The sequence below is a fragment of the Urocitellus parryii genome, chromosome 7 (genome assembly GCF_045843805.1).
Source record: "Urocitellus parryii isolate mUroPar1 chromosome 7, mUroPar1.hap1, whole genome shotgun sequence".
NCBI lineage: Eukaryota > Metazoa > Chordata > Mammalia > Rodentia > Sciuridae > Urocitellus > Urocitellus parryii.
In genome coordinates this window covers 43,602,457-43,629,912 of record NC_135537.1, presented here as the reverse complement: position 1 = coordinate 43,629,912, position 27,456 = coordinate 43,602,457, and the positions used below count along the sequence as shown (strand labels likewise).

Below are 27,456 nucleotides of genomic sequence, written 5' to 3'. Positions count from 1 at the left end.
CCCAGGAAAATACTTTTATCAGAGCCACAGTAGCTTTTTTCAAGGAAATTCTGGCAAGGAATTTTCATTGACCAGAGGTCTGATGATTCAAGGCAGTCATCAGAGTTGGACAAAGGCCACTGAAGGCCAAATTTTTAGTCTGTGTTATGTTCAGGATGGTTTGTGAAGGTTTCCTCTTTCTAGTTCACAGACACTTAGTGTAAACAGGAATATGCCAAGAGGGGATATGTAAAACTTATATATAAAGACAATGATGACCAATATTTTTTGATCTTTGTGGTTGGTTTTGTTTTAAGCCCTTTAATGTATCATATTATTTAAAATGCACTGTTACTCCCTGAGCTAGGTACTATTACTATTCCCATTTTACAGATGTGAAAGATATGAGAAGAGATTAAAATACTGTGAAGCTTTGAGAAGAGATTTAAAGTACTTCACCAAAATTATAGAACACAGATGAAATTCAAACCTAGGTTGCTTGCATGCCAAAATACTCTTAATTACTAGAGTGATTTATACTAATACATGCTTGTCACATGTCTAAATAAATACACAAATTTGTATAAATTCCTGGTTGTCATATATTGTTCCTCACTGCTCCGCAAGACTGCATGTTCTTTTAATTATTGAGGAAGGGGTGGCTGAGATGAAGGAACCAGAGAAGGGAGGGATGTGAGAGGCTTCTGCCCACCTTGGCATACCTCCTAACTCCCGTAGGTCCTAGCTCACTTCAGAAAATAGAAGTCAAGCCCCACAGAAATGTGTTCTTTAGGACTTTTAAAAGCACAAGTCCACTCGAGATGAGGAGCTGAGATTAGCTCCTGATTTGGAAAGCCCTTGTTGGATGGACATTTTGTGCCTGGTAATTGGCAGCCTCTGTAGGTCCCCCTACAAAAGGAACATTTAACCTAATGTTGAGAGAAGGAAGCATACAGGGGTTGGGAATGTTTCAGGCTCCACATCTTAGAGTCAGTTGCTGGTGTTCCTGTGGTCCAGGACAGAAAGTAGATATCAAAATTACAGGTGTGGCTTTCTAGGAGGATACACTAGAGAGAGAAGAGCGACAAGTCAAGAAAATAATTCCAAACAGAATAGAAGACCATGGGGCTAGAAGAAGGCACAGGCGATTAAGCTGGGCAGTGGATGTCCTGGAACCAGCTCAAGAAAGGGTGACAGTAAGTGACAAGGAGGAAACCTGTTTGTAGAGCTATGGGGAGACCGTGAGGCTTTAAATCATGTAGTTGTTTTATTTACTTTAGAGTATTGCAATTTTGTTCACTTTACCTTTCTTATGCTTGTGAGTAGGGAAGTGGTGCTTATCAATTAGAATCCCTTGGTGGTGAGATTTCTTCAGGTATTTGGGTACTTTTTTGAGTCTGAGGCTTTTTCCACTGTGCGTTTCTGTCATAAAAAATTACAGCTGGGGCTAGGGATGTGGCTCAAGCGGTAGCGGGCCCGCCTGGCTTGCGTGCGGCCCTGGTTCGATCCTCAGCACCACATACCAACAAAGATGTGGTGTCTGCCGAGAACTAAAAAATAAATATTAAAATTCTCTCCTTCTCTCTCTCTCTTTAAAAAAAAATTACAGCTGCATCAAACCACAGTCCTTCCTATTCATCTTTAATCAATGCATGTAGTTAATGAGCTTTTCATTTTTTATGTATTATGGGTGTGTGTGTGTGTGTGTGTGTGTGTGTGTGTGTATTTATTTATTTATTTATTTATTTATGCATCATTGGAAGAATCTATGTTGGTTCTAACAGCAGAAAGTCAGACATACTCTGGACCATACAAACCTAGTTTGAATACTGAATCTGACTCCTTATGATTCTTACAGATAACAGCCCATTGCAAGAAATCTCTTAGTTGGCCACCGAAAACAGGATTTTGTTTTTTGTTTTTGTGGATTTATAAATCAGCCCTCCCAGTGACAGCTACCATGATGTCAGGGCCCTCAGTAGGTTCTCCTAAAAGGTACTTTATTGCTTCCTCTTCCAGTTTTCCCCTTAAATGGCCTTTTAAATATTTGGGAGTCTTGTAGTAATATGACCCAGCCTATGAGAGAATGAATTTTGGGTGAAGGAGATTTGACAAAAGTAAACCAAAAAAGCATAATCTATGACTACCTGAAGAGTACTCTTGGAAATATAATTTTAATATTAGCAATGTAAGAGGAAGAGGAATTATGATTTATGTTCCTGGATAGAATATGTATTCCATAAACTAAGAATAAAAACAACGAAAAGTCAAAAGGTAAACATATAACTTACATTAAACACAAGAGTGGGAGAAGCCACTTTATAAAAATATTTTACAGTACACACAATTTTTTATTTATGGACTCAGTATTTTAGATACAAGTTCCATTGATTGACCCCTGAGGAACAATAAGCAGAGTCAACCCAGGACTACCTGTCCTCATATAAAAAGAACAAGGGGTTTTATGCCTCCAAGGGACAAACTCAGAACTGCCACCCAAGTGCTGTTTACAACAAAGGTTCTGTCCTTGCTCATTTTAATAGACACAGAGCTGGTAATAAATTCTGTCCTCTTTCCCCTCCTACACCCTCTTGATGTTGCCTGATTTATCTGCAAAATAGTCATAAGTTTTAGTTAGTGTTTTGCCCTGCCTCTGCTGGGCTGTGGTACTTGTTCAATGGAGAGTTGGACAGTGGAAGAAATAAGAGGGCACCAAGCTGGAGACTTGGTAAATACCACAGAAGCAGCAAACCAAGGACCACTCCCTGAAAGATGAAAAACTCATATGAGGGGGCTTCCAGCGTTAACACAGACAAGGGAGAGGACTAGGACATATCCAGGAGTTTGCTGGTCCATGTTTCACATCTAGCTTTCAGCTGGTGGTGGTGGTGCTGGGGGCCCTCATTAGCATGTGCCAGTTTCCATGGTGTAAATATTCTCACCATGCTCACTGTGGCCTGCCATTTTTTTTTTTTTTTTTTTTTGTCTTTCGAATGCCAAGAACTGTTTTAGGCATTCTGGATAGAGAGGAGAATAAAACAAACTCCCTATCTTCTTGGAGCTTATATTCTGGGAAGGAAGAGTGATAATGAACTGTTTGATAGACAAAAAATTCAAGCAGTATTATGAAGAAATGCGTGAGGTACCACAAATCTGGAGAGGAGATTATGTCTTTTGGACACTATTGTATTCTCAGTGCCTTTGACATTGCAAGAGGAATGTCAGAAGTCTCTCTGAGGGGTTGACATGTGATCCTCCTCTCTGTTTCCTGGACTTGATTGAGATTAGCAGCCCTTCTAGGACCATAAGTGGCAAGTATGAAGACAATGGCCCCCCTGTCAAGCATAAGCATGATGGATGGAAGGATGGGTCTCTGGCCACCATAGGGCCTCATCAAATACTCCTGGACTCCCTCTTCAAACTCTTGTTACACAAGATAATGACACATGACACTCAATATATTGTCTGTTTTTGGAACTGATATAGCAAACCAGGCCAAAAGAGAAAAATGAAAAAAAAAAAAGAATGTTATAGGAAGTGTAATGAGGATTAAGTGAATTATGTCATATAAAACCCTTGCCAGAATTTAAGAAATTATGCTCAAAAAATGTTATATTATGAAGGGCTCAAGTAACAAAGAATAATTACATATTTTGAGCCCCTAATCAGTGCTTTATAACAAGAATCATAATAATATGAGTGATTACAGAATAGAATAAAAATAATGATTGTTAGTCTAAAATCTTGGGACTAATGTTAATAACTATCTGAACACAGTTCATCAAAGCTTCACACAGCTGTATTTAAAAATAAGAAGCATTACAATGCTTAGAAAAAAACTAGCATTTTATAAAATCTCATCCTTTTTAGCATAGAAACTTCAATATAGAAGCAAGTCATAAGAGTTAATGGGTAGTTTCCTGAAGGAAATGTGTGTATTTTGGTGTGTGTGTGTGTGTGTGTGTGTGTGTGTTTTGTTTGTGTATGTGCTTAAAAAGTCATTAGAATTGAAGGTATATAAAAGAATAATTTGGGTTTTACAGTCCCATACTGAACCAGAGTTTCCTAAGTTTTATTGTTTCCCCACCTCACCCCCACCTTGGAGCCTTTTCAGTAATTTTTAAAATAACTCCTCCAAACCCCTAGTAATTTTAATATCAGTGATATTCTGTATATATGTTTGTACTATCAGTAGGGCCTAAACCAGTATAATTCCTACAAAGTTTTTAATCTTTTCCATAAACCAATTTTCACCTCCTTGGGAATTTTATCACCCTTTCATGGACATGCACAAAAAAAGAAAAGAATTTGAAACAAATATTTCTTACTTTTTTTTTTTTTTTTTTTACCTCATGGGCAAGATATGTGGGAGAATTTGCAAACTTCTGAGAAAATGTTAGAATCAGCACCCAGATGTTGATATAACTTTCATGAAACTCTTGTAATATTTTTAGCCCTGGGAAAATTTTATCTACTTTGGGAAATTGTATTTTCAATCTTTTAGCCCAAAATAGGGCTCTCACATTGCTCTCTCCCAAACTTGTCTTCTGAAAGTTTACAGATTGTTAATCAAAATTAGGGTGATGTAAATCTAATTATTCCCAGAAAAACTTAAAATTTTTTTCCACTGTGGATTATTTGGGAAATACAGATAAGTGAAAAAGAAAAACAAAATTATGTATAATCTGAATACCATCAGGGGCAGGATCCACACCATCAATATATTGGTTTATATTTGTTAGTATTCTTTTAGTTTTTTTAAAAAACGGATCTTTGCATATGAATGCATACATAACATGCACATATAGGTATTTTCTTAAAAAGTGTATATTTACACGTTTGCATGTCAATATTATTAATATCACTTATACAACATGTGCTTTATCACACACCTTTTAAAATTTTTAGTGTAAACATTTCCCACATCACTGTTTCTAATGTCTGTATAGTACTGATGTGTGTATATATTTAAATAAGTCCTATTTTTTTGACAGGTAAAAAATGTCAGACTTCTTACCACAATAAAAAGGATTCCATGAATTTCAGTGTAGCTAATCTTCACATACATCATTAGTGATTCTCTTTTTTTAAAAAAATTTTTTAGTTGTAGATGGACACAATACCTTTGTTTTATTTATTTACTTTTATGTGGTGCTAAGGATTGAACTCAGTGCCTCATCTGTGCTAGGCAGGTGCTCTACCACTGAGCTACAACCCAGCTCCCCATTAGTGATTTTCTTACAAAATATTGCTAGATGTGTTGTTGCTGAGACAAAAATTATGCACACAGTGATTTTTTTAAATGTTGCCAAGTTTAGCTTTAGAAAGCTTATAGGAATCAACATTTCCAAGTTTTCTCATTGATTCTTTTTATCACCTTTTCTTGCTTTATTTAAGTAGTATTTCAATCTACTTCCCTGAAGATATGAATTACACTAATTATTATATATTATTGTCCTATTATATCTATTTTCTCTGGTATAAATTCTAGTTTCTCCTATGGTATTGTCATTCTGTGATTATCAGGTAATATCATTTAATTTTTTTTTTACCTTTAAAAAAAAATTTGGAGCACTTGAGAATTCCCTAAAAAGTTGGTAGCTGTTTTTGGCAGTTCATGTTGTAGGAGAGAACAGAGGTCTGACTCGGAAGGCTCTGAAAGGACAGAAATGCCTGAAAAATGCCACCAAGTATAGTGCCAGGTGTTGGCAGCCACTCAGGGCCCCATCACATCTCTGTTCAAACCACGGCTCCTTCCAGTTATGGGTGTATGGGATTCAGAGGAATAGAGTAGGATGGTAGGAGTGAGTGTGGCTGTGGGGTGAAGTGTGGGTACTGAGTCCACAGAGCAGCCCATTTTTTTTAAGCCCTTTTTTTTCTCCGAAGGCCTCTATTGGTTCTGTGCACTGAATTCCCTGAATTTTTGGTAAGAGTTCGTCTCTGGGCTTGCACATTCCTTTTGGTTTGATGCTTCCTTCTTCATTTGATACTGTCCACACATGGTTTCTGTTCCTGTAATAAATTCTCTTCTTGTCTTTAAGTGTCTATTTATTTACTATTTTTAAAGTTTTACCATTTCTAGGATACATAATGGGAAAGGGAGAGTACTAAATATATTTAGTTCTGCCATCTTGAATCTGGAAATATTTTTATCTGTTTACTAACACAGTCAGTATATGAAATTTACTCTCTTCTGGTAAAAATGAATGGAAGCAAAGTAATTGTTTTAGTTGGTTCGGTCCACTATAACAAAATGACTTAGACTAGATTATTTATAAAAAACAGAAATTGCTTATAACTTTGAGATGTCTCGGATCAGGGCACCAGCAGATCTGGTATCTGGTGAGGGTTTACTCTTTGCTTCAAGGGTGGTGATGCTTAGCTGTGTTCTCACATGGTAAAGGTGGATAATCCCCTAACCTTTTTATTTTATTTTTGGTTCCAGGGATTGAACTCAGGGACTCTTTACCACTGAGCCATATCCCCACCATTTTTTGAAAATTATTTTTTTTACATTGAGACAGGGTATCGCTTAGTTGCTTCATGTCTAAGGTGCTAAGGCTGGCCTTGAACTTACAATCATCCTGACTCAGCCTCCTGAGTCCCTGGGATTACAGGCATGTACCACTGTGCCTGGCTCCCCCAAAACCTCTCATATGAGGGCACTAATCCCATTTGTGAGGGCAGAGCTCACATGACCCTATCACCTCCCAAAGGCCTCACCTTTTATTTTTTTTAAATGATTTATTTATTTATTTATTTTGCATTATAATTTTTAATACACCATTATACAATAATTAAGGCCTCACCTTTTAATACTACCACCCTGGGAATTAAATTTCAACATATCAATTTGGGAAGAAGGGGAACATGAATATTCAAATCATAACAGTAATGAGAAATAAAAGGAAGGAAAAATAATGGCTGAGTCTACTAAGTATTTTCTGTTGAAAGAAAAAAGAAATATGACTTCCTCACTTTAATGGACTGTAGTTTGCTATATTACCTCATTTTCTAGAATGCCTCAAAGTCTACCAAGTACTTTAATAATTCCTCATTTGATCTTCACCTTATAATGACAACCTATAGAGAAGTACAGGCTCAACTGCTTTAAATGACATGTACAGAGAGGTTGTGTGTAAGAAATGGATTTCAACCCTTCCATTTAGCCCAGGATTCTCTCTAGTAAAATTATCACATAAGATTAAGTTATATGAAAAGCTAAAAAACATTTTATTTATTTTTTTTTTTATTACGATACTAGTAATTTAAGAGGAAGTGAAGAAAAGCATTGATATCTAGCTTGAATAAAAAGAACAAAGTGAGTGCAATTAAAAGTGCTATGCTTTTGAGAGGCCTAGCCACCCTGGGACTTGTGGGTGTGGAAATCAAGTTAGGAGCTACGAACTGACATTTTTCTGCACTTTCTGTTGTGAATCTAGCCCCTCAAGTTTTAATTTCCTGTCAAGATAAGAAAAATGGAAGACCAAAGATGCCACAATTAGTTTTTAAACTATAAACAGCTTTTACAAAATCCTTGAATATCTTTCCTCTAGCTCACTGTTCTGAATTGTTGCCCAGTCTGAATAGATTTTGAAATGAAATTCTCCAGTTTAAGTTGTCTACTATCCTAGGCCAGAGGTTGAGAACTTTTGTTTTTGGCATTTCCTGAAGAAATTGCCCTTCATAAGAATTTGGTTTCTGCTCTTTCTTGCTTTTTTTCTGTAACCATGGCTTGGAGGGTTTGAAATATGATGAAAGAGTATCTCTAGGTATATCACTCCCCTCCCCAGCAGAGAGAGAACTAGTCACATAAGTTGCTTTCAAAACCTAAAAACAAGCTGGGTGCGGTGGTGCTTGCCGATAATCCCAGTGGCTTGGGAGGCTGAGGTAGGAGGATGGAGAGTTTAAAGTCAGCCTCAGCAAAACTGAGGTGCTAAGCAAATCAGTGAGACCCTGTCTCTAAATAAAATACAGAATAGGGCTGGGGATGTGGCTCAATGGTTGAGTGCCCCTGAGTTTAATTCCCAGTACCCAAAATAACCAAACCAAACCAAAATAAAAAGTAAAAACAAGACTGTCTTAAGAGTAATGGACTAAGGAATGAAAGTATCAGTTAGATAGAGAGGAAGTAGAAGTGTATGTTTTGCAAAAGAGTCATAAGAAAGCAATTATGAAGGATATTTGGAGTGACTCAAATATTGGAGAAACTTGTCTTTTTGCTGTGAGTCAAGAGAATTTTATCACATGTTGGAATTGGCATGTAACTGGTAATTCGGTTGCAACATAAGTGAATTTTAATTAAAGTTACATGGGGGAAGTAAGGAGAATCTTGTGAAGATTTAAACAGACAATATGGTAAAACTGGGCAGGGATCAGGTGTCCTGGAATTAGTATGTGGTTCTGAGTTCAAGGAGGTTCTAGAATCCTCAGCTGCATGGATATTTAGTCATGACATGAATTACCCTATTGGTATACATAGCCATATTCCAGATGCATTGAAAACATTTGGAATATGGCTATATACCTTTTTTCCATTGCCTTATAGCTTCAACATTCACATGGCCCACTGTGGACTCTTCATTCCCTGACATAACAGCTGTTCCATTTAAGCTTCCAGAAATAAGGGAAAAATTATTTCCATATTTCTTGGATCAAATTCCCCCCCAAAATATATGATTAGGCTAGTCCTTTTGATTCTAGATGATTGAATCAGAGTTTGTGGCCAGGCTGTGATTGGCTTTCTTTGGCTCAAGAGTCAAGGCCTTGTTCGGTCAGTTAAGTTTCCAGGCAGAAGAATCATATGGTGATATATGATTCATATGAAACCTGCAGGTTGTAGGGCCCTGGGATGGGTGGTTACACTTAGGAAGAAGGCAGGGAGCTGAGCATGGTGGCACATGCCATAGTCTCAATGACTAGGAAGGATGAAGCATGAAATCTCCTTTGAGGCCAGCCTCAGCAACTTAGCAGGATCCTGTTTCAAAACAATAAAAGGGGCTGGGAATGTAGCTCAGTGGTAAAGTGTCCCAGGGTTCAATCCCCAGTATCACAAATAAGTAAGTAAGTAAGTAAATAAATAAATAGGGAAAGAAAGAAAAGGAGAGAGAGAGAGACAAGGAGGGAGGGAGGGAGAGAGAGAAAAGAGAGAGCACATGTGTGCATGAGTGAGCAGAGAGGTATGGCTCTAGCAAAATAAGAAAAGTTTGTTGGTCCTAATATATGTTTAATTGTATTCTGGATTAATTTTTAGTGTCTTTGAGAGCTAGGCCTAAGTTATGAATAAGATGTAACACCACTTTGGTTCTTTGACATGATCTGACATGTTCTAAAAGACCACTCTAGAAGCTCTTGGGGAAGGACCACTATGCACATTTTGCTGTATTTCCTTCTTGTCCAGGGCAACAACACCTCTTTTGTGAATATTCTTTGATCTCTCATGTATGATTAGTTAACATTTTATGGGTATCTCTATTGCAGAATTTATTGCATGGCATTTTGTTTTCTTCTCCTGATTGTCATCACAGTTTCATTGCCTCTTTCCTTAGCAGAGTCTTTAACTTGTGGTTTCTGACACCATCCTTCTCCATGATACTTCTTAAATAGATATATCAGTGTTCTCTAGAGAGACAGATCTAATAGGATATCTATCTATCTATCTATCTATCTCCATAAGGAGATTTATTATAATTAATTTACTCACATGATTATGGAGGCTGTGAAGTCCCATTATCTTCCATCTGCAAGTTGGAAAACCAGGGAGGGCAGGGGTATAATTTCAGTTCAGGCCCAAAGGAAGCAGGGGAGCCAATGATGTAAGTTTAAATCCAAGTGCACAGGAAGACTGATGTGCCTTCTTTCACTTTTGTTCTTTTCAAATCCTCATCGGACTAGATAATGCTCATTCATGTCGGGGAGGTCAATGTGCCTCACTCAGTTAATCAATTAAACTGATAATTTCCTCTACAAACATCCTCAAAAACACACACTGATAATGTTTAGATAAATATCTGGGCACCTTGTGGCCCAATTAAGTTGACACATAAAATTAACCATTACAATAAAAATGTTAAAATTATTTGAAACATTATTATGTTGTCTGATTTAATTTACCATTGTTCATAGTTAACTATGTGGTCATTTTATTAAAAATTGGTTAGCATCATTTTTATTTTGGGGGAGAAATCACATATGAATTATTTTATTTCTAATTATAATATTCTTTAATCAATAATGGATTCACTAGCATACAAAGGGTGTACTGTCTAGTGCTATAGATGGCAAGTTGAATGGAGAGTATCAGAACTTACACTGCACACACACACACACACACACACACACGCATATATATGTTGTATGAATATCAACTCATTCAGCATACCTTAATTATAAAAAGGGTAAAAGTTAACAGATTTTAAAATAGCTTTTTCAGTATTCTCTTAAAATTATCAGTGAATGTATTATATGAAGGGCCTGACAATCAAGTGTTCTTCATTTCCATCTGTGTTAGTTAGCTTTTCATTGCTGTGACCAAAATACCTGATAAGAACAACTTAGGAGGAAATGTTCATTTTGGCTCATAGTCTCAGAGTTCTCAATCCATGGTCAGCCAACTCTGGGCCTGAAGTGAGGCAGAACATCATGGTAGAAGGTTGTGTGGAGGGGCAAGAAAAGAGGGAGGGAGGGAGAGAGGAGAATGGGCGGGGGAGAGACACCAACAGGTACAGTATATAGTCCAAGGCCACACTCCCAGTGACCTACTTCTTCCAGTCATACCCTACCTGCCTACAGTTACCACCTAATAGCCCATTCGAATCCATCAGATGGATAAATCTACTGGTTATGTTATAACTCTCATAATCTAATCATTTAACATTCCTGCATTGTCTCACATATGAGCTTTTCCACAGACACCTCATATACAAAGTGTAACACCATCTCAGCTATTGCTTAGCCTTATCTAAGGCAAATATTCTATCGCATGTAACATTTTATTTTGATCAAACACAATAGGAATTGACAATAATTATTTAAATTTAATAAAAATCATGGCTCAAGTCAATTATTTGAAGGTTGTTTATTTTGTTACGTTCATTGTAATTTAGTAAGTAAAATAGCTCTTTTGATGCCAGTTGTACTGGGGTCCTATATCATATTTCAGAACAGTGAGCATGCCACTCAACATAAACAACCCAACTGGAATGTAGAAGATTTTATTTTCAAAAGAAGAAAGCAAGAGAACAAGAAGAAATGAAAATGAGAAAAACCTATTACTCTTGAGGAATAAAAGTACTGTAATGTCTAGCAACAAATATTAACAAATTAAAAATCTGTCTTGCTTTCTCTTTTCAAACATCCCAAGTTTAATCATCTTAACACTAAAGATTGTGTCATGGATTCATCAAGTTTATGTGATGGATGAAATGTGATTGAAATATGATGGCTGAAAGAGTGAAATGGGTTGGAAAGAGTTCAGGACTGGAGGCCTATTTGATTTGTGTTCGCAACAGCTGAGAGGTTGCAATCAACAATGGCTCCTTTTCTTCTTGGGTCACTTAAAATAAGCACTTTGGCACTCATTAACTTATTCTGATTGATCTTTTATTCTCATTAATTAACTTAGATGACTTTCTAACAGAGGGAAGAGACATAGGAATAATACAACAAAAATATTTCTGATTTTGCATTAATTATACAATTAATATAAATGCTCCATGACTTACAACAGGGTTACATCCTGATCACCTGTTGTAAGCTAAAAGTATCAGAAGTAAAAAATACATTAAATACACTTAGTCTATAGTCTTGCTTAGCCTACATAAACACACTCAGGACACTAAGAGCCTATAATTGGGCAAAATCTAACAAAGTCTATTTTATAATATGGTGTTAAATAGCTCATGTAATTTACTGAGTACTGAAAACAAATCCAGAATGATTGTGTGACATGCTTTAGCACCATTATAAAGTTGAAAAAATTACAATTTGAACCGTTGTTAAGTAAAGGACTGTCTGTACATAAAATTGATCCAAATGTTTTGGTAAGCAGAGAAGTAGAATTGATTTTTTTTTTGTTATCTTCCTGCCTCAGTTTCCTGAGGTTGCTAGTATTACAGGTGTATGCCACTGTGCCCTTCTAAGTTGGGATATTGTAATGCAATACACTGGTAGTTCTAGAGCTTCAAATTAAAGTTCTCCGAGTCCAACAGAATGGTAAGCTTTGAAGGCAGGAATCAGTCTTTAATTCCATTGCTCTGAGCCTGAGGTGACACAGAACATGATGGCAGAAGGGTTTGGTGGAGGAAAGGCTTTTCATTGTTTTTTAGCATACTGTCGTCTTCTTCATAATGACAGGATTTATATAACAAATTGCCACAAACTTTAGCAGTTTAGAATAACAGACATTGATTGTTCCACACAGGTTCTGAGAATTAGGAGGCTGGGTGTGTTTTAGCTGTGTTTCTGACTTAGGGTCTCTCATGAGTTGTGACCAAATTGGCACCTGTGACTGCAGTCATCTGAAGACTTGGCTGGAGCTGGAGGGTTTGCTTCCAAAATGACACACTTCTGGGACTTCCGGCAGAAAGCCTGGGTTTCTCACCATGTGGGCTTCATAGATGTCCTCACATCACAGCAGTTGGTTTTCCACGGAGTTAAGTAATCCAAGAATAAGTGAGAGCAAGCAGGAATTGCAATGCTTTTTATGATTTAACCTCTGAAGTTGTACACATCTCTTTATTTTATTCATTAGATGTGAGATGCTAAGTCTAGGGGACAAAGGGAAGAGGAGGAGGACCTATCTATTAAAGGAGTAGTGTGGAAGAATTGGTGGGAACATGTTAAAATTACTACAATGTATTAATAGAACAGAATTTGTTCTGTCATATTTTTCTTCCTGAAATTTGTAGATTGAGAGCAGAACTTCAGAAAATATGTAAAATCCTGAAGACTGGGAAAACAAAGATAGAGGAATTAAGAGAATACACAAGAGTTTAGAAAGAACAAGAGTCTGGCATAGGGCAAGAATGTCCACAGCCTGGAGATATTTTGTGCTGATGGTCTTAGGTAATCATAAGAAAGAGGCAAAAGAAAATGATAATGAAGGATGGTAGTAGGGAAAGAATGGAGAAGGGAAAAAATAATTGAAAGGAAAAGAGGAAAAAGTAAGTGATATTCTTAAAATGGGTTGTGTAAAAAGTAGAAGAGTGAAAGAAGGAAAGAAAAGAAAAAATACTTGAGGAAAAGGCTATAGAGAATGGTCAACAAATATATGAAAAAATGTTCAGCATCTCTAGCAATTACAGAAATTCAGGTCAAAACTACTCTAAGACTTCATCTCACTCCAGTCACAGTGGCAATTATCAAGAATACAAGTGAAGATGAATGTTGGTGAGGATGTGGGGAAAGATCTCACTCATACATTGCTGGTGGGACTCAAATTGATGCAACCACTGTGTAAAGCAGTATGGAGATTCCTCGGAAAACTTGGAATAGAACTATCATTTGATGTAGTTATCCTGCTCCTTGTCATATATCCAAAGAACTTAAAATCCACACACTACAGTGATGCAGCGACATCCTTGTTTATAGCAGTTCACTTCACAATAACTAAACTATGGAACCAACCTAAGTGCCTTTCAACAAATGAATGGTTAAAGAAAATGTGTTATACATACACAATGGAATATTACTCGACCATAAAACAGAATGACTTTATGACTTTTGCTGGTAAATGGATGGATCTGGAGACTATCATGATAAGTAAAATAAGCGAATCCCCAAAAACAAAGTCTGATGTTCTCTGTAATATGCAGATGCTAGCATACAATAAGCAGGCAGGAGGGAAGAACAGAAGTTCATTGGATTAGACAAAAAGGAATGAAGGGAGGGGAGATGGGACTAGGAAATACAGTAGAATGAATCAGACATAACTTTCCTATGTTCATATATGAATATACCACCCGTGAAACTCCACATCCTGTACAATCACAAGAATGGGATCCTACTTAAAATAAGTTATACTTCATGCGTGAATAATATGTCAAAACACACTCTACTGTCCTGTATATATAAAAACAACAAAAAAATGTCTGTAGAACAAATTTATTGACCAGTTACAAATGAACAAGCTCATTGGGAGTGTGCAAAAGGATTATTTTTGAAGTCTTTGTTGTAAAATAGTTAAAATATGAATATTTTAGATGTTGTAGTGATTAAGGTATCAATACTGAACAGAATGAATTAAGATTTAAGAGGAGCAGTTTATGATTTTTAAAGTGAATATCTGAAAAAATCTAAGAATTGCCATAAGTTCTTTATATGAAGTATTCAGAAATAAAATAGTTATGAGAGACAGAACAATTGTACCACTATAGTTATTGCTGGTCAAATTATAAACAGATTTATCTAAGAGAAAGGGAATGTAAATGTGTAATGAAACCAAGGCAAGGCAGCATCTAAATGGCATTGCCTTACTCCCCCAGGAATTACTTAGGGGGTAAAGAAAACTACTGAGGTCATTTACTTTTATAAAATACAGATATAGAGCAATTTTATTACATTGTTGTGCCATGTTTAGATATCAGGGATACAATCATATGTGGAGCTGACATAATGTTCGTGTGAACTAAGTGATAAGATGGATATATTGCTTTAGTTTTGTAGGTCAGCACAATTACACAAAGAAAAAGTATGATATAAAGTATGACCAAGACATTATTTAGAGGTTAAAGAGTCAAAACTCATAAAAATAAACTGGCAAGATTTTATCAGTTCAGTGTGAAGAGAGGCATTGCAGAATTCAGATAATACAAAGAGTAAATGGAGGCATAACTTGGGAACATCAATAGGAGAAAGAACCAGCTAAATGCTAAGTTGGTAGTAATGGTCCTCATGAGAAAGGAATACTATTTAAAATAAGGGGGCTGGAGTTGTGGCTCAGTGGTAGAGCGCTTGCCTAGTATGTGTGAGGCACTGGATTCGATTCTCAGCACCACATATAAATAAATATATAAAGGTCCATCAACTACTAAAAACATTTTTTTTTTTAAAAAAAGGATGTTCAAGGGATGTAATTAGGTTGCAAAAGGCAGAGTAAGACTTTAAAGATAGTCAGTGGTGACCCAAAATGGAGATTTTGTTTTAAATAAGAATAGAAAACAATTATGTTTTTTTTCCACAAAATGTGAAAAAATTAAAAGACAATTAGGAAATTGACAGGTAACTTTTTATTTCACATTAGGAAGCCAATTTTTTTTCAAGATTTAAATAAAGAAAGGATAGTTCATTGTTTCTTTGGGTATAAAGTAGTTTTCTATAGAAAAATTTGGAAAATATAGGAAAATGTGAAAGTGCATAAAAAGTCCTCACTTTAATGACAATTATTAATATTTCAGTACTTCTATGCTTCATGTTAATATTTTTGAGATATCTTTTAAAAGTTATCTTTTTAGAGCAATTTTGCATATTGCTTACCTTGCTGAATATTATATCATGAAAATTTTTGTCATAAATTAATTTTATTAGCTTTTGAATTTTGAATAAATTTTAAGTGTATGATATCTAATCTAAATATTTACTAAAGGTATTATAATAAAATGTATACTAAATAATAGATGTTTAAATTATTAATTGGTTACAATTACTTGTTGACTATCTGATATGATAATGACCAGTATTAATTATTTATTCTCTCAGCGGCATTGTTCTAATTCTTTACAGAGATTATGTCCTTTAAAAATCATATCGATCCTATGAATAAGCTATCATTATTGTTCCCATTTTATTTGAAGACATTTGGTAATACAGCTCAAGTTCTCACAGTTAGTCAGTGTAGATCTGGAATTCAAAAAAGGCAATTTGACTCCCAAATCCATTTTCCCAAGTCCATACATTTATATAACATGTACTAAACCCTGCACTGGGCATTGGGGATATAATGGTAAGGAAACAGCAAGGTTATCTCCACCCCTTCAAAGCCATATAGGCAGGGAAATAGATATTAGCCAAGCAATTGACTTTGTGAATGTGTATTTACAAACTGAAATCAATATATTCAGAGAAAGGGGCATGGGTCTGTGAGAGATGATAGGAGCCTGACTTAACAGCTTGGGGAAGTCTTCCTGGAGGAGGCGATTATTCTTCAGACTGAGACCTGAAGAATAAGTAACCTTCAATTAAGTGGTCACTCTGTATAGAGTGAACTGGTGGAAAACCTGAGGGTGGGAAGACACATGGATGTCAGGGCCAACAGGAATTCAGAGATCGGATGGGAGGGGACTGGGGCAAAGGAGGGTAGAGTGTGTTAAGGATTTTTGATCCTTATTTTAAGGTTCATAGAAATCTCACTGTTTTAGATAAGGGATGACATAATCAGATTTGAATTTTGTAAAGTTCTTTCCCTGTGCATTGTGGAGGCCAAAGGGCATGTGGATGGTATTCTGGGTAGATTTTTTGCTGAAGCCAACAAAGAAAGGAAGGTAATTTAGTCCAAATTGAGGCAATAGAGGTGGAAACATCTGAGCAGATTCAATGGATATTTCAGAGGTAAATTCTAAATGATGATGGGTTAGTAAACTTTCTATGGGCTGAGATAGAAATCCCTAGAAAAGATCAAAACTAGGAAGGTAGGTTATGAGTTTAATCTTGCACCCAGTGATTTTGGTGTGTATTTAAGACACCTAAACGAAGAATTTAATTACACAGTTGGCTATAGGGTGTAGAACCAAAGTCATTGCCATAGATAAAATTGCCCCCCAGGAAAGAAAATAAAATGTAAACAGAGTTCACTAGTCTCTGGGAAGACTATTTCATGGTTGGGTAAAGAATCGTGAGTTGGAAAAAAAAAAGTGTTGTGAGGAGACAGGTTGTAGCCTGTCTAATGTAGGTTAGAATTACCAGTGATCATTGAAAGCACACTGGAAGTTGGTGACCATGAATTTTTGGTGAGTCCATCTGCCCTGAGGGGTGACTCTGCAAACAGCACTTGTGTAGTTGGGTGCAAAGGCAGAAAAGCTGAAGAAGACAGGGATGACCCAGGATTGTTTTCAAGGTATGTGGAGTGAAAGGCGGAGAACCCCAGAATTCAGGCACATAACATCATGTAGCATAAAATTGTTAATATAGAAAAAGGCTTTAAAAATATTAAACAACTCTGAGAGCTATATTTTATGCTGAAATATTTGTTCCCATTTCCAATATTTCTTTTGGATAAATTCCTAGAATTACTCAGTCAAAGAGTAAGAATAATATTCAGAAGGAGCTTTAATGACATTACCAATTTGTTTCCAAATAAATTTCCCTAGTTTTGTTTGCAACAGTGTAGTGGGTGTTCTCATTTTCATTCTTTGCATCTTGACAGGCAAAAAGGATGTATCCTTTAAATTCTTGTAATTGTTACTTTTGGGGAGGGCTACTCTGTGTTTGATAAATTTTCCTTGGTTAAGATACATATCTTATGGCGCACATGAGAAGCCCTTCCTGTTGCTTTTATAGAGCAATGAAACCTCATCTGGTCATTGAGTTTTGGAGTCATAAAGCACTTCTTGCAAACCAATACATTATATTCTGAATTTTTGGACAAATCTGAGTGCAAAGTGTTCCAAGAAGAGGATAATGGAAAGGGCCCAAAGTAGACAATGCTTAGGAAGAAAGCCAGTCTTACCTGAGAAGAGAGGGAGAAATAGGAAAAATGAGAGAGCAAATGTTAAGAGATGAGGTCAAAAAGATAGTGCAGGGTCCAAATATAACAGAGTCGTGAAACCAGGGTGAGGAATTTGCATTCTGTTTTGAGTGAAATGAGAAACCTTGGATGATTTTGAACAGGAGAGTGATGTGATCTGACTTTAAAGAGATGACACTGTTGGGAGGCATGTACAGGACAGAGTGGAAGCAGAAGCCTCTTCAGGATATTAATTCTCTGGTAGTTCAAGGGCAGAAGTGGAGTCTGAAGCAGGTATAGGCTGAGGACTATGAGATGATACAAATAAACCCTTTTAGTTCTGTTCTTTCTACACTGATGTGTAAGTTGAGAGGCTCAAAACAGATGCTGGAGACTTGTTCCTTTAACTTCAATGCCCAGGATGTTGAAGGCAGGGCAGGCCTGGGGCTTGGGGATCTTCAGCTGCTGCTTCCTAAGGAGAACTGGGAAAGTGTGTGTGTGTGTGTGTGTGTGTGTGTGTGTGTGTGTGTGTGTGTGTTTTCACAGCCCAGGAGTCCAGTTATCTCTTTCCTCTCAGTCTTGGCTCTGAACCTCCTCTCTGCGACTCCCTCTAAGGATCTCTCTTGGGACATGTATCTGGCCAATACTGAAAGATTATATCTCTCACTCACTTTCTGCCTATTTTCTCTCCTACTCATGCAGGGTGTGTGAGACAGGGGTTCCAAATGCAGAGTTTTGGGCTTTCTTATGTTCAAATGATGTCATCAGCATAATCATCCCACGATTCTGATTAGATAGCAAGTTTGTCATGCAGCATCTTTAATTTCCCATTGGACATACATATTTTATCCATATGCTTTTTTTTTTAGAATTCATAATTAAATCTATTCTTTGGATGCCATACTCCCTGCACTTAAATCTTATCCTCCTCACAACTCAACCCTCAGCCTATTTAGAAATCCCAATTCTCACTAAAGGGTAACTCTGTGAGCTTTGAGATGGTTTGAAGAATGTGTAGTAATTTGATATAACTTATCAATTTTATTTTTGAGTCCATGTGAAATCTCAGTCTCTTCCCCCACTGTTTCATTAAAAAGCTCTTTCTAAACTCTCTCCCTTTTGACCTGCTTCCTGATTTTAGGTTAGTCTGAAGTGTACTGGGTTGTGTATATAGTTCCTGAGGCCTGGGGGAACAGTCATGTTAATTTACCAAGTCTAGAGAAGAAGGCCTTTGCAAATTTTGAGTCCCCAAGGAGAGGTGTCTGTTGCAGGATTTTCTGAGAAGATGTTAATTTATATATCAATTATTTATTGGACTTCAGTTCTGTACTTGGTACTGACATGATGTAGTCACTTAAGACTTAATTCTTAAAGTCACCAAAGCCTGTTAAATGAAGACAGACTTTCCAACAACGAATATCTCAGCAGTTTATAGGAACTGTGATACACAGGGATCAATGAGGAGACAGAGACATTTGGTAAATATCTCTGGGAGGGATGGTATTTTAGTTCTAAGGAGAAGATCCAGGATTGGAGTGAGTTAAAAAGGATACAGCATAAGAAATAATTGTGCCATAAGACACAGACCTGTTGTGAGATCTTTAAATACCTCAGTATGGGTACCAGGTTGGATGCTGGAAAGAGCCTAGGAGATGAGGTCAAAGAGATAGTGGACAAAATGGAGCCATGAAATTCTTTAAGATAGGCTGCATTAGACCATATTTTCATTTAAAGGACTGCGTAGGGAGCAGAGTTTGCTCTGAACCCAGAGAACTACTGCAGTCACTTACTTAATAGGAAATCCTCAATAAAGGTGGGGAAGGGCTGGGGCAAAGGGTAGAATGAAACTGTTCAGTTATGGTGCAGATGTGGGTGGGATGGGGGATGGGAATAAAGAATAATTCTGAAAGGGTTTTTGTACAGTATAGAGCTGATTTATCTATTTTTTAGTGCTTATTAAAATTTGATTCTTTTTTTAAAAATGTATTTTTTAATTTGTTATTTTTAGTTATACATGACAGTAGAGTGAATTTTGATATACATTCATGGAGTTTAACTTCCCATTTTTGTGGTTGAGCTTGATATGGAGTTACACTGGATGTGTATTTAATATATGAATGTAGAAAAGCTATGTCTGATTCATTCTAGTGTCTTTCTTATTCCTATCCTCCTTTCTTTATTCCCCTTTGTCTAATCCAATGAACTTCTATTCTCCCCTCCTCGTGCCCTTATTGTGTGTTAGCATCCACATATCAGAGGGAACATTCAGCCTTTGTTTTGGGGGGAATTGGCTGAGTAAAATTCCATTACGTATAAGTACCACATTTTCTTTATCCATTCATCTATTGGTTGGTTCCATAGCTTAGTTATTGTGAATTGAGTTGCTATAAACATTGATGTGGTTGTGTCACTGTAGTATGCTGATTTTAATTCCTTTGGGTATATACCAACGAGTGGGATAACTGAGTTAAATGGTGGTTCCATTCCAAGTTTTCTGATAAATCTCCATACCACTTTGCAGAGTGTTTGCACCAATTTGCAATCCCACTACATGTATCAGTGTGCCTTTTCCCCCACATCCTCTCCAACATTTATTGTTGCTTGTACTCTTGATAGTTGCCATTCTGAGTAGAGTGAGATAGAATCTCAGTATAGTTTTAATTTGCAGTTTTCTAATTGCTAGAGATGTTAAACATTTTTTCATGTATTTGTTGCCCAATTGTATTTCTTCTGTGATGTGTTTGTTCAGTTCCTTTTCCCATTTATTGATTGGTTTTTTTTTTTTTTTTTTGGTGTTAAGTTTTTTGAGTTCTTTATATATCCTGGAGATTAATGCTCTGAGGTGTAGAGGGCAAAAATTTTCTCCCATTCTATAGGCTCTCTCTTCACATTCTTATTTGTTTCCTTTGCCACGAAGAAGCTTTTAAGTTTGAATCCATCCTATTTATTGATTCTTGATTTTTACTTCTTGTGTTTAAGGGTCTTGTTGAGGAATTTGGTTCCTAAGCCGACATGGTGGACATTTGGGCCTACTTTTTCCCTCTAGTAGGCACAGGGTCTCTGATCTAATGCCTATGTCTTTGATCCACATTGAGTTAAGTTTTATGCAGGTTGAGAGATAGGGGTTTTCATAGCATCATTTCATTTTTCTGCATATGGATTCCCAGTTTTCTAAGCATCATTTGTTGAAGAGGCTATCTTTTCTCCACTTTATGTTTATGGAACCTTTATCTAGTATGAGATAACCATATTTACATGGGTTTGCCTCTATGTCTTCTATAAATTATGAAAGTTTTAAGAAGGGTCAATTGACAGGACATAGTGAGAGATTTCATGTGAGTGATGAAGAAAAGGAAAGAGTAAAATTTGGAAGAAAGATGAGTTCAATTTTCAAATGTTGGAATTTCAGGTACACATGGGACTTCTAGATACAGATGCTCAGCAGATAGCCATTAATCTGAGACCATTAATACAGAAAGGTATTGATACAAATATCTTAGACTCAAGGTTCTTTGAATCTTTGATATATTCGGTCTCTCTCTGTCTCTGTCTCTTTGTGCCTCTCCTTCTCTCACCTCCTCTGTTATGGTTTGGATATGAGGTGTCCCCCAAAAGCTCATGTGTGAGATAGTGCAAGAAGTTTCAGAGGAAAGAAGTGATTGGATTGTGAGTATCTTAACCCAATCAGTAAATTAATGCCTGATGGGGTTAATTGAGTGGTAACTAGAGGCAGGCGGGGTATGGCTGGATGAAGTGGTTAGTCGGGGGCATGGCCATGGGGTATATATTTTGTATCTGGAGCTGGAGTCTCTATCTCTCTGCTTCTTGATCACCATAATGTGAGCTGCTTTCCTCTGCCACCCTCTTCTGTCTCACCTTGAGCTCTGAGGAATGGAACTGGTCTTCTTTGGACTAAGACCTCTGAAATTGTGAGCCCTCAAATAAACTCTTCCTCCCCTACAATTGTGCTGATCAGATCTTTTAGTCATAGCAGCAAAAAAGTTGACTAAACCACCCTCTGCCTCTCTCTTCTTTCCTGTGGTGCTGGGAATCAAGCCTGGGTCCTCATGTATGCCAGGCAAATGCTCTACTACTGAGCTGTATTCCCTTAGCCCCTTGAATCCTTGATTTCAATAAGCGTCTCAGTCTTCACTTCCTGAAACCATATATACAGTCATGTCTAGATCTTGACATCATCTTCACCTGATCTAAATTTGAAGAATTAAAGTCCAGAATGACAATCTGACTACTGGTTCTTCCTATGTTCAAGCTCTCTTACTATTTTATAGCCATGTCTTTTCACTTAGGTCATTGAGATTTCATGTCCCTCTACTTTTAAAAATTTGTTCTAATTAGTTGTGTATGACAGTAGAATGGACTTTGACATATTATACATAAATGGAGTATAATTTCTCATTCTTTTGGTTGTACATGATGTAGAATCACACTGGTTGTGTTGTCCTATATGTACATAGGGTAATTATGTCTGATTCATGCTACTATTTTTCCTACCCTCATTCCCCCTCCCTTCCCTTCACCCCCTCTACCTAATCTAAAGTAACTCTATTCTTCCCTTGCTGCCCCCAACATTGAAAATTAGCATCATTATATCAGAGAAAACATTCAGATTTTGGTTCTTTGGAATTGGCTTATTTGGCTTTGCATGATATTCTCTAGCTCCATCCATTTACTGGCAAATGCCATAATTTCATTCTTCTTTAAGACTGAGCAATATTCCTTGTGTAAATATACCACATGTTTAATCCATTCATCCGTTGAAGGATACCTAGGTTGGTTTAATAGTTTATCTATTTTGAGTTGAGCTGCTATAAACATTGATGTGGTCATGTCACTATAGTATGCTAATTTTAAGTCCTTTAGGTATAAGCTGAGGAGTGGAATAGCTGGGTCAAATGGTAGTTCCATTCCAAGTTTTCTGAGGAAATCTCCATTTCACTTTTAATAATGGTTGCACCAATTTGCAACCAATTTCTTTCACATCCTTGCTAATATTTATTGTTGCTTGTATTATCGAAAATTGCCATTCTGACTGGAGTGAAATGAAATTGTAGAGTAGTTCTGATTTTCATTTCTCTAATTGCTAGAGATGTCGTATATCTTTGTGTATATTAGTTGATTGATTGTATTTCTTCTTCTGTGAAGTACCTGTTCAGATCCTTAGCCCATTTATTTATTGAGTTATTTGTTTTGCTGGTGTTAAGTTTTTTGAGTTCTTTATATATCCTGGAGATTAATACTCTATATGAGGTATATGTGGTAAAGATTTCTTCCCATTCTGTAGGCTCTCTGTTCACATTATTGATTTTTTTCTGAAGCTTTTTTGTTTGAATCCATCCCATTTATTGATTCTTGATTTTACTTCTTGTGCTTTAGGAGTCTTTTTATGGTGAACATTTGGGCCTACTTTTTTTTTTTAACTTCTTGGTCCAATAGAGATTTATAGTGTTATTTCTTTCTTTATCCAATCTAGGCCATAAAAGAATAGTCCTACCTTTTATTGTTCAGAACATGTAATATGCTAATTCCCTTATTTTCTGATATTCCCATTCTGCAAGTTCTAAATGTTGGATCTGGGATACTGGGTGCTAAGGGGGAAGTGACAGGGACCACGACTAATGTGTGGATTCAGTAGGTTCCTCAGCAATTATGTGTCAAATGTCTGCATATCCCTATCTACCCTATCTAGATTCCTCTCCTGAATCCTATAGCATGTTCTAGATCTTCACCACTTTTGACTCTTTCCACACTAATAACATGCTGCAAAACTTGACGGATAGTCTTTCCATTTCTAAGACAAAATAGAAGGAATCATGTTGGACTCCTTCAACATACAATATACCACTCCTTCAAAGGTATCCATGGGAGCTTTTACACGTTCTTTCCTCTGGCCACAGAGAAGAGCATAACTAAAAGATGTTAATATTCAAATATCAGTCTGTGTTCTTGACCTGATCATTTCTCTTTCAGCGATTCCTTCTTTCTCTTCTACATTAAGCTGTCTATATTGTCATTTACTGTCAGTTTTGCATTTGCTATGACCAAAGTACTTGACAAGAACAGTGTAGAGAAGGGAAAGTTTATTTTGGGTCACAGTTTCAGAGGTTCAGTTCATGGTTTGTTGAGTCCATTGCTCTGGGCCCAAGGTGAGGCATAAAATCATGGAAGAAAGGCATGACAGAGGAGTACTGCTCACCTCACTGTGGCCAGGAAGAAAATAGAGGGGTAGAGGCTGATGGAAAGATGTATCCTTCCAGGGCACACCCCTAGTTACTTACCTCCTCCAGTGATATCTCACCTACCTACACTTACCACCAGTCAGTCCATTCAAACTAGGATGGACTGATTAGGTCACGGCTTTCACAATTCAATCATTTTACCTACGAATATTCCTGCATTGACACAGGCGCTTTTGAGGGAAATCTCATATCTTAACCACAACACTTACCTTCTCCATGCTCAAGACTTCTTAAAAAAAAAAAAAAAAGGAAAACCCTCAATGGAATTTGAATCCATCCTTGAGCTGCCAATTCCTTCTCCAAATCAGATGGGTCATTGTCTTTTTATGCTCTTCTGCCTTTAAACCAAATTTCACAACTTTAGCACTATTGATATTTTGGGTTTGATAATACCTTGTTGGGGCCCTGTGTACTCAAGGGGTGTTAGCACCATCCCTGGTCTTTGGTCTTTACCAAGGAGATGCCAGGAGCACTCCCCCTACCAGTTGTGACAATAAAAAGGTCTGTCAAAACTGCAGGGTGTGTGTGTGTGTGCAAAATCATCTCAATTGAGACTAAACTCATAACACTGGCTGTCTTAAACAGGCGTGCACTGAGACTCTGAACAGACCTTGTTAATGTTTCATTATCAGGGGAGAATGTAGCTAATTTTACTACTGGAGTGACCACGATAACAAATAATTTTGTTTTCTTCAGAAGCTATGCTGACGGGAAACCAGTAGTTTTAAAGAGAGAGGAAGTGAATATTCACATCCTGGTAATATTCAGAGTGGACATTAAGAGACCATGTGAGTTTTAGTCAGCTGTTTTGTCACTGTGGCTAAAAGACCTGACATGAATAATTTGAGGAGGGAAAGTTTATCTGGGGGCTAATGGTTTCAGAGGTCTCAGTCCATAGACAGCCGACTCCATTCTTCAGGGCCTGAGGTGAGGCCGAGTATCTGTGGAAGAGTGTGATGGAGAAAAACAGCTAAGGACATCTCAAGAGGAAGGAGGGGGAGAGAGAGAGGCGGGGAGATGGGGAAAGGTAGAGGGAGAGAAGGAGAGAAAGAGAAGGAGAGAGAAAAGGGGAAGGAAAATACTATGCTCAACAAAGACAAAATATAAACCCCAAAGGCCTGTCCCCAACGAACCACCCACCTTCTCCAGTCACACCAGTTACCACCCAGTTAATCCCTATCAGAGGATTAATGTACTGATTAGGCTAAATCTTTTATAATCCAAGCATTTTAATTCTAAACTTGCTTGCATTGTCTCACATGTGAGCTTGTGGGGGACACCTCATATCTAACCCGTAACAGTGTGACTTTAGGTTATTGAAACTTACCTGTGGCAAGATTAAGTGCTATTGATTTTCTTTCCATTAAGGTAACTTCTTTCAGATAGTATTTATATTGGATTACAAGCTGCAGAATTCTTTTTACTGTGCTTGATGGAATAATAGTGAAAGGACCTGAAGGAAGAAAACATGACTGTAAAGAGAAATGCGTGTCCTCTGAACTGGGGTCAAGTTTTAGTGGGGTTTACATATATTGATCCTATTTACATATCTAAGATGCTCATCTTTTAATCTTTGTGAGTTTAGGTACAAATTATGGAATGCTACTGATTAAGACAAGGAGGAAAAAATTGGTTGTGTATAACATTAAGTGCTGGAAGTATCCCTTTTAATTTTAGTAACCCGCATTTAAGTATGGCTGCCTTTGGATTCAACTCTCTAGATTGTTTCCTGGAGTGGGATATCACGGGAGACTGCATTAAGGAAGTTAGAATGAATGCCCCTGGTGAAACCAGGACTAAATGTGATACTAAAGAGGCCTTGAGCTGGCTTTTTTATTTAGAAGTCTTTTCTATGTTGTACAAGCTTTACTGTAACTTTTGAAACCTAATGACATGGTGCCCTGGAATGATGTTTTAAATCAGTTGTTTATAATTTGTTGAGTGCTTGCTATCTTTCAAATCCTGGGCTGAAATCGCAGAAATCTAATTCTCCCATAAATTTTGTGAGATGCTGCATTGTGTCAGAGCCAACTTACCTTGGCTCACAAGAGTAGATTTTGGATATGTCTTTCCAACTCTGTGTTCAGGGTCTTTCTTTCTTCTTCCCTTCTTGCTTTCTTCTCTTCTTTCCTTCTTGTTTTCTTCTCTTCTTTCCTCCTTTTCCTTTCTCACTTAATCTTTCTCCCAGGGAACTTGTTGATCAGCATAACACTGAAGATAGGTTCAGTCTTATCTTCATTTTATTGTCCTCATTTTATTGCAGAATTCAGGTTCAGAGATGTAATTCCTTGAACAAGTTTAACTTTTAAAACTACATAAGTTCTTGGGCTCTTCACTGGACATACATGGATGCTAAGACAAGCTTTGAAATTTGGAGTATGCTGCATTTCAGAATATTTTTCATCATGCTTGGTTTTCTAACATGTATTTCCAAAATGTTCCCAGCATTTGTGTTATTAAACCCCTTTCTAGCACTGATCGGTTCTGTGACCCTCAGCAAGTGTTCTCAGCCACTCAACATGGGGGATGTGACCATACTGAGGGACCTTTAAGATCCTGCCCATTCATGCCAGCATTAAAATTCTTATACTTCTAATGATATCTTCTAGAAGATGTCCCATTTAAAAAATATTAATTTAGGATTCCTTAAATAATTCTAGTCTAATTTTTTTGAAGATGCAGTTTTGGCGGTGACATCTGTCATTTTGTTCTTATTTTGTTTTAAAAGTTTCAGAATCTGAAGCTGAAGGAATTCTACTGTGAGGAAAACCCACTTTTCGTGAAGCGGCCAGCCATTGCTCTGCAACAAGAGGACATCTGGAGTTTACAGGTGAAGGTTTACTTCATTCACATAAGTCTTCAAACTAAAGCCATGGTTTAACGTTTAAAAGGTCTTTCTTTTAAAGTGTTCTGGCCAAGCCAACAAATGATTAATGTAACATAAGACCATTGGCAATGTGCATCCTACACATAATTTTTTGACTTGCTTACAAAATCCAATGTAATCCTATCTGATTTCCAGAGTGACTAAACACAGAGAAATGGAAATATTTTGTTGGAACAAAAGAGTGGACTTTATTTTCACTTTGGCCTTCTAAGTACTTTTTCCTGTATCATCTAAAGATGCATTTGATTTGTTTTAGTGGGGTCTTTACCTCTTCTATCTCCTTTTTATTTGTCTCCAATCCTACTGACTGAATGAATATGATCCAGAACTCATGTTTACTTTATTAAAACAAGATAATTTTTTTTTGTACTTGTAAGTAAACCTGGGGGCAGGGGGAGAGGAAGATGTAAACACTGAGTCACATCCCCAGACATTCTTATTTTTTGAGACAGGGTCTTGCAAAGTTGTGGAGGGTTTCACTGAGTTGTTGAGTCTGGCCTTGAGCTTGTGAAACTCCTGCCTCAGCTTCTTAAGTTGCTGGGATTACAGGCATGTGCCACCATACCAAGCCCCTCATTGGTGATATTAAAAAAAGAAATAGGAAAGCATAGTAAAGCATTGCATTCATAATTGACAAGTTACAGATTGCAAATCCTCCCATATTTGGGTATTCT

The 27,456-nt window shown here is 37.0% G+C and overlaps 1 protein-coding gene across 2 annotated transcripts in view; it reads left to right on the top strand.

Annotated features, from left to right (window-relative positions):
* Lrrc69 (leucine rich repeat containing 69) overlaps positions 1-27,456 on the top strand; it is a 108,825-nt gene that overhangs the window by 58,910 nt on the left and 22,459 nt on the right. For both annotated transcript variants that reach the window (XM_026384994.2, XM_026385001.2), the window contains one exon: positions 26,624-26,725. In XM_026384994.2, coding sequence (XP_026240779.2) covers positions 26,624-26,725 — 102 coding nt within the window. The remainder of the gene's footprint in view (positions 1-26,623; positions 26,726-27,456) is intronic.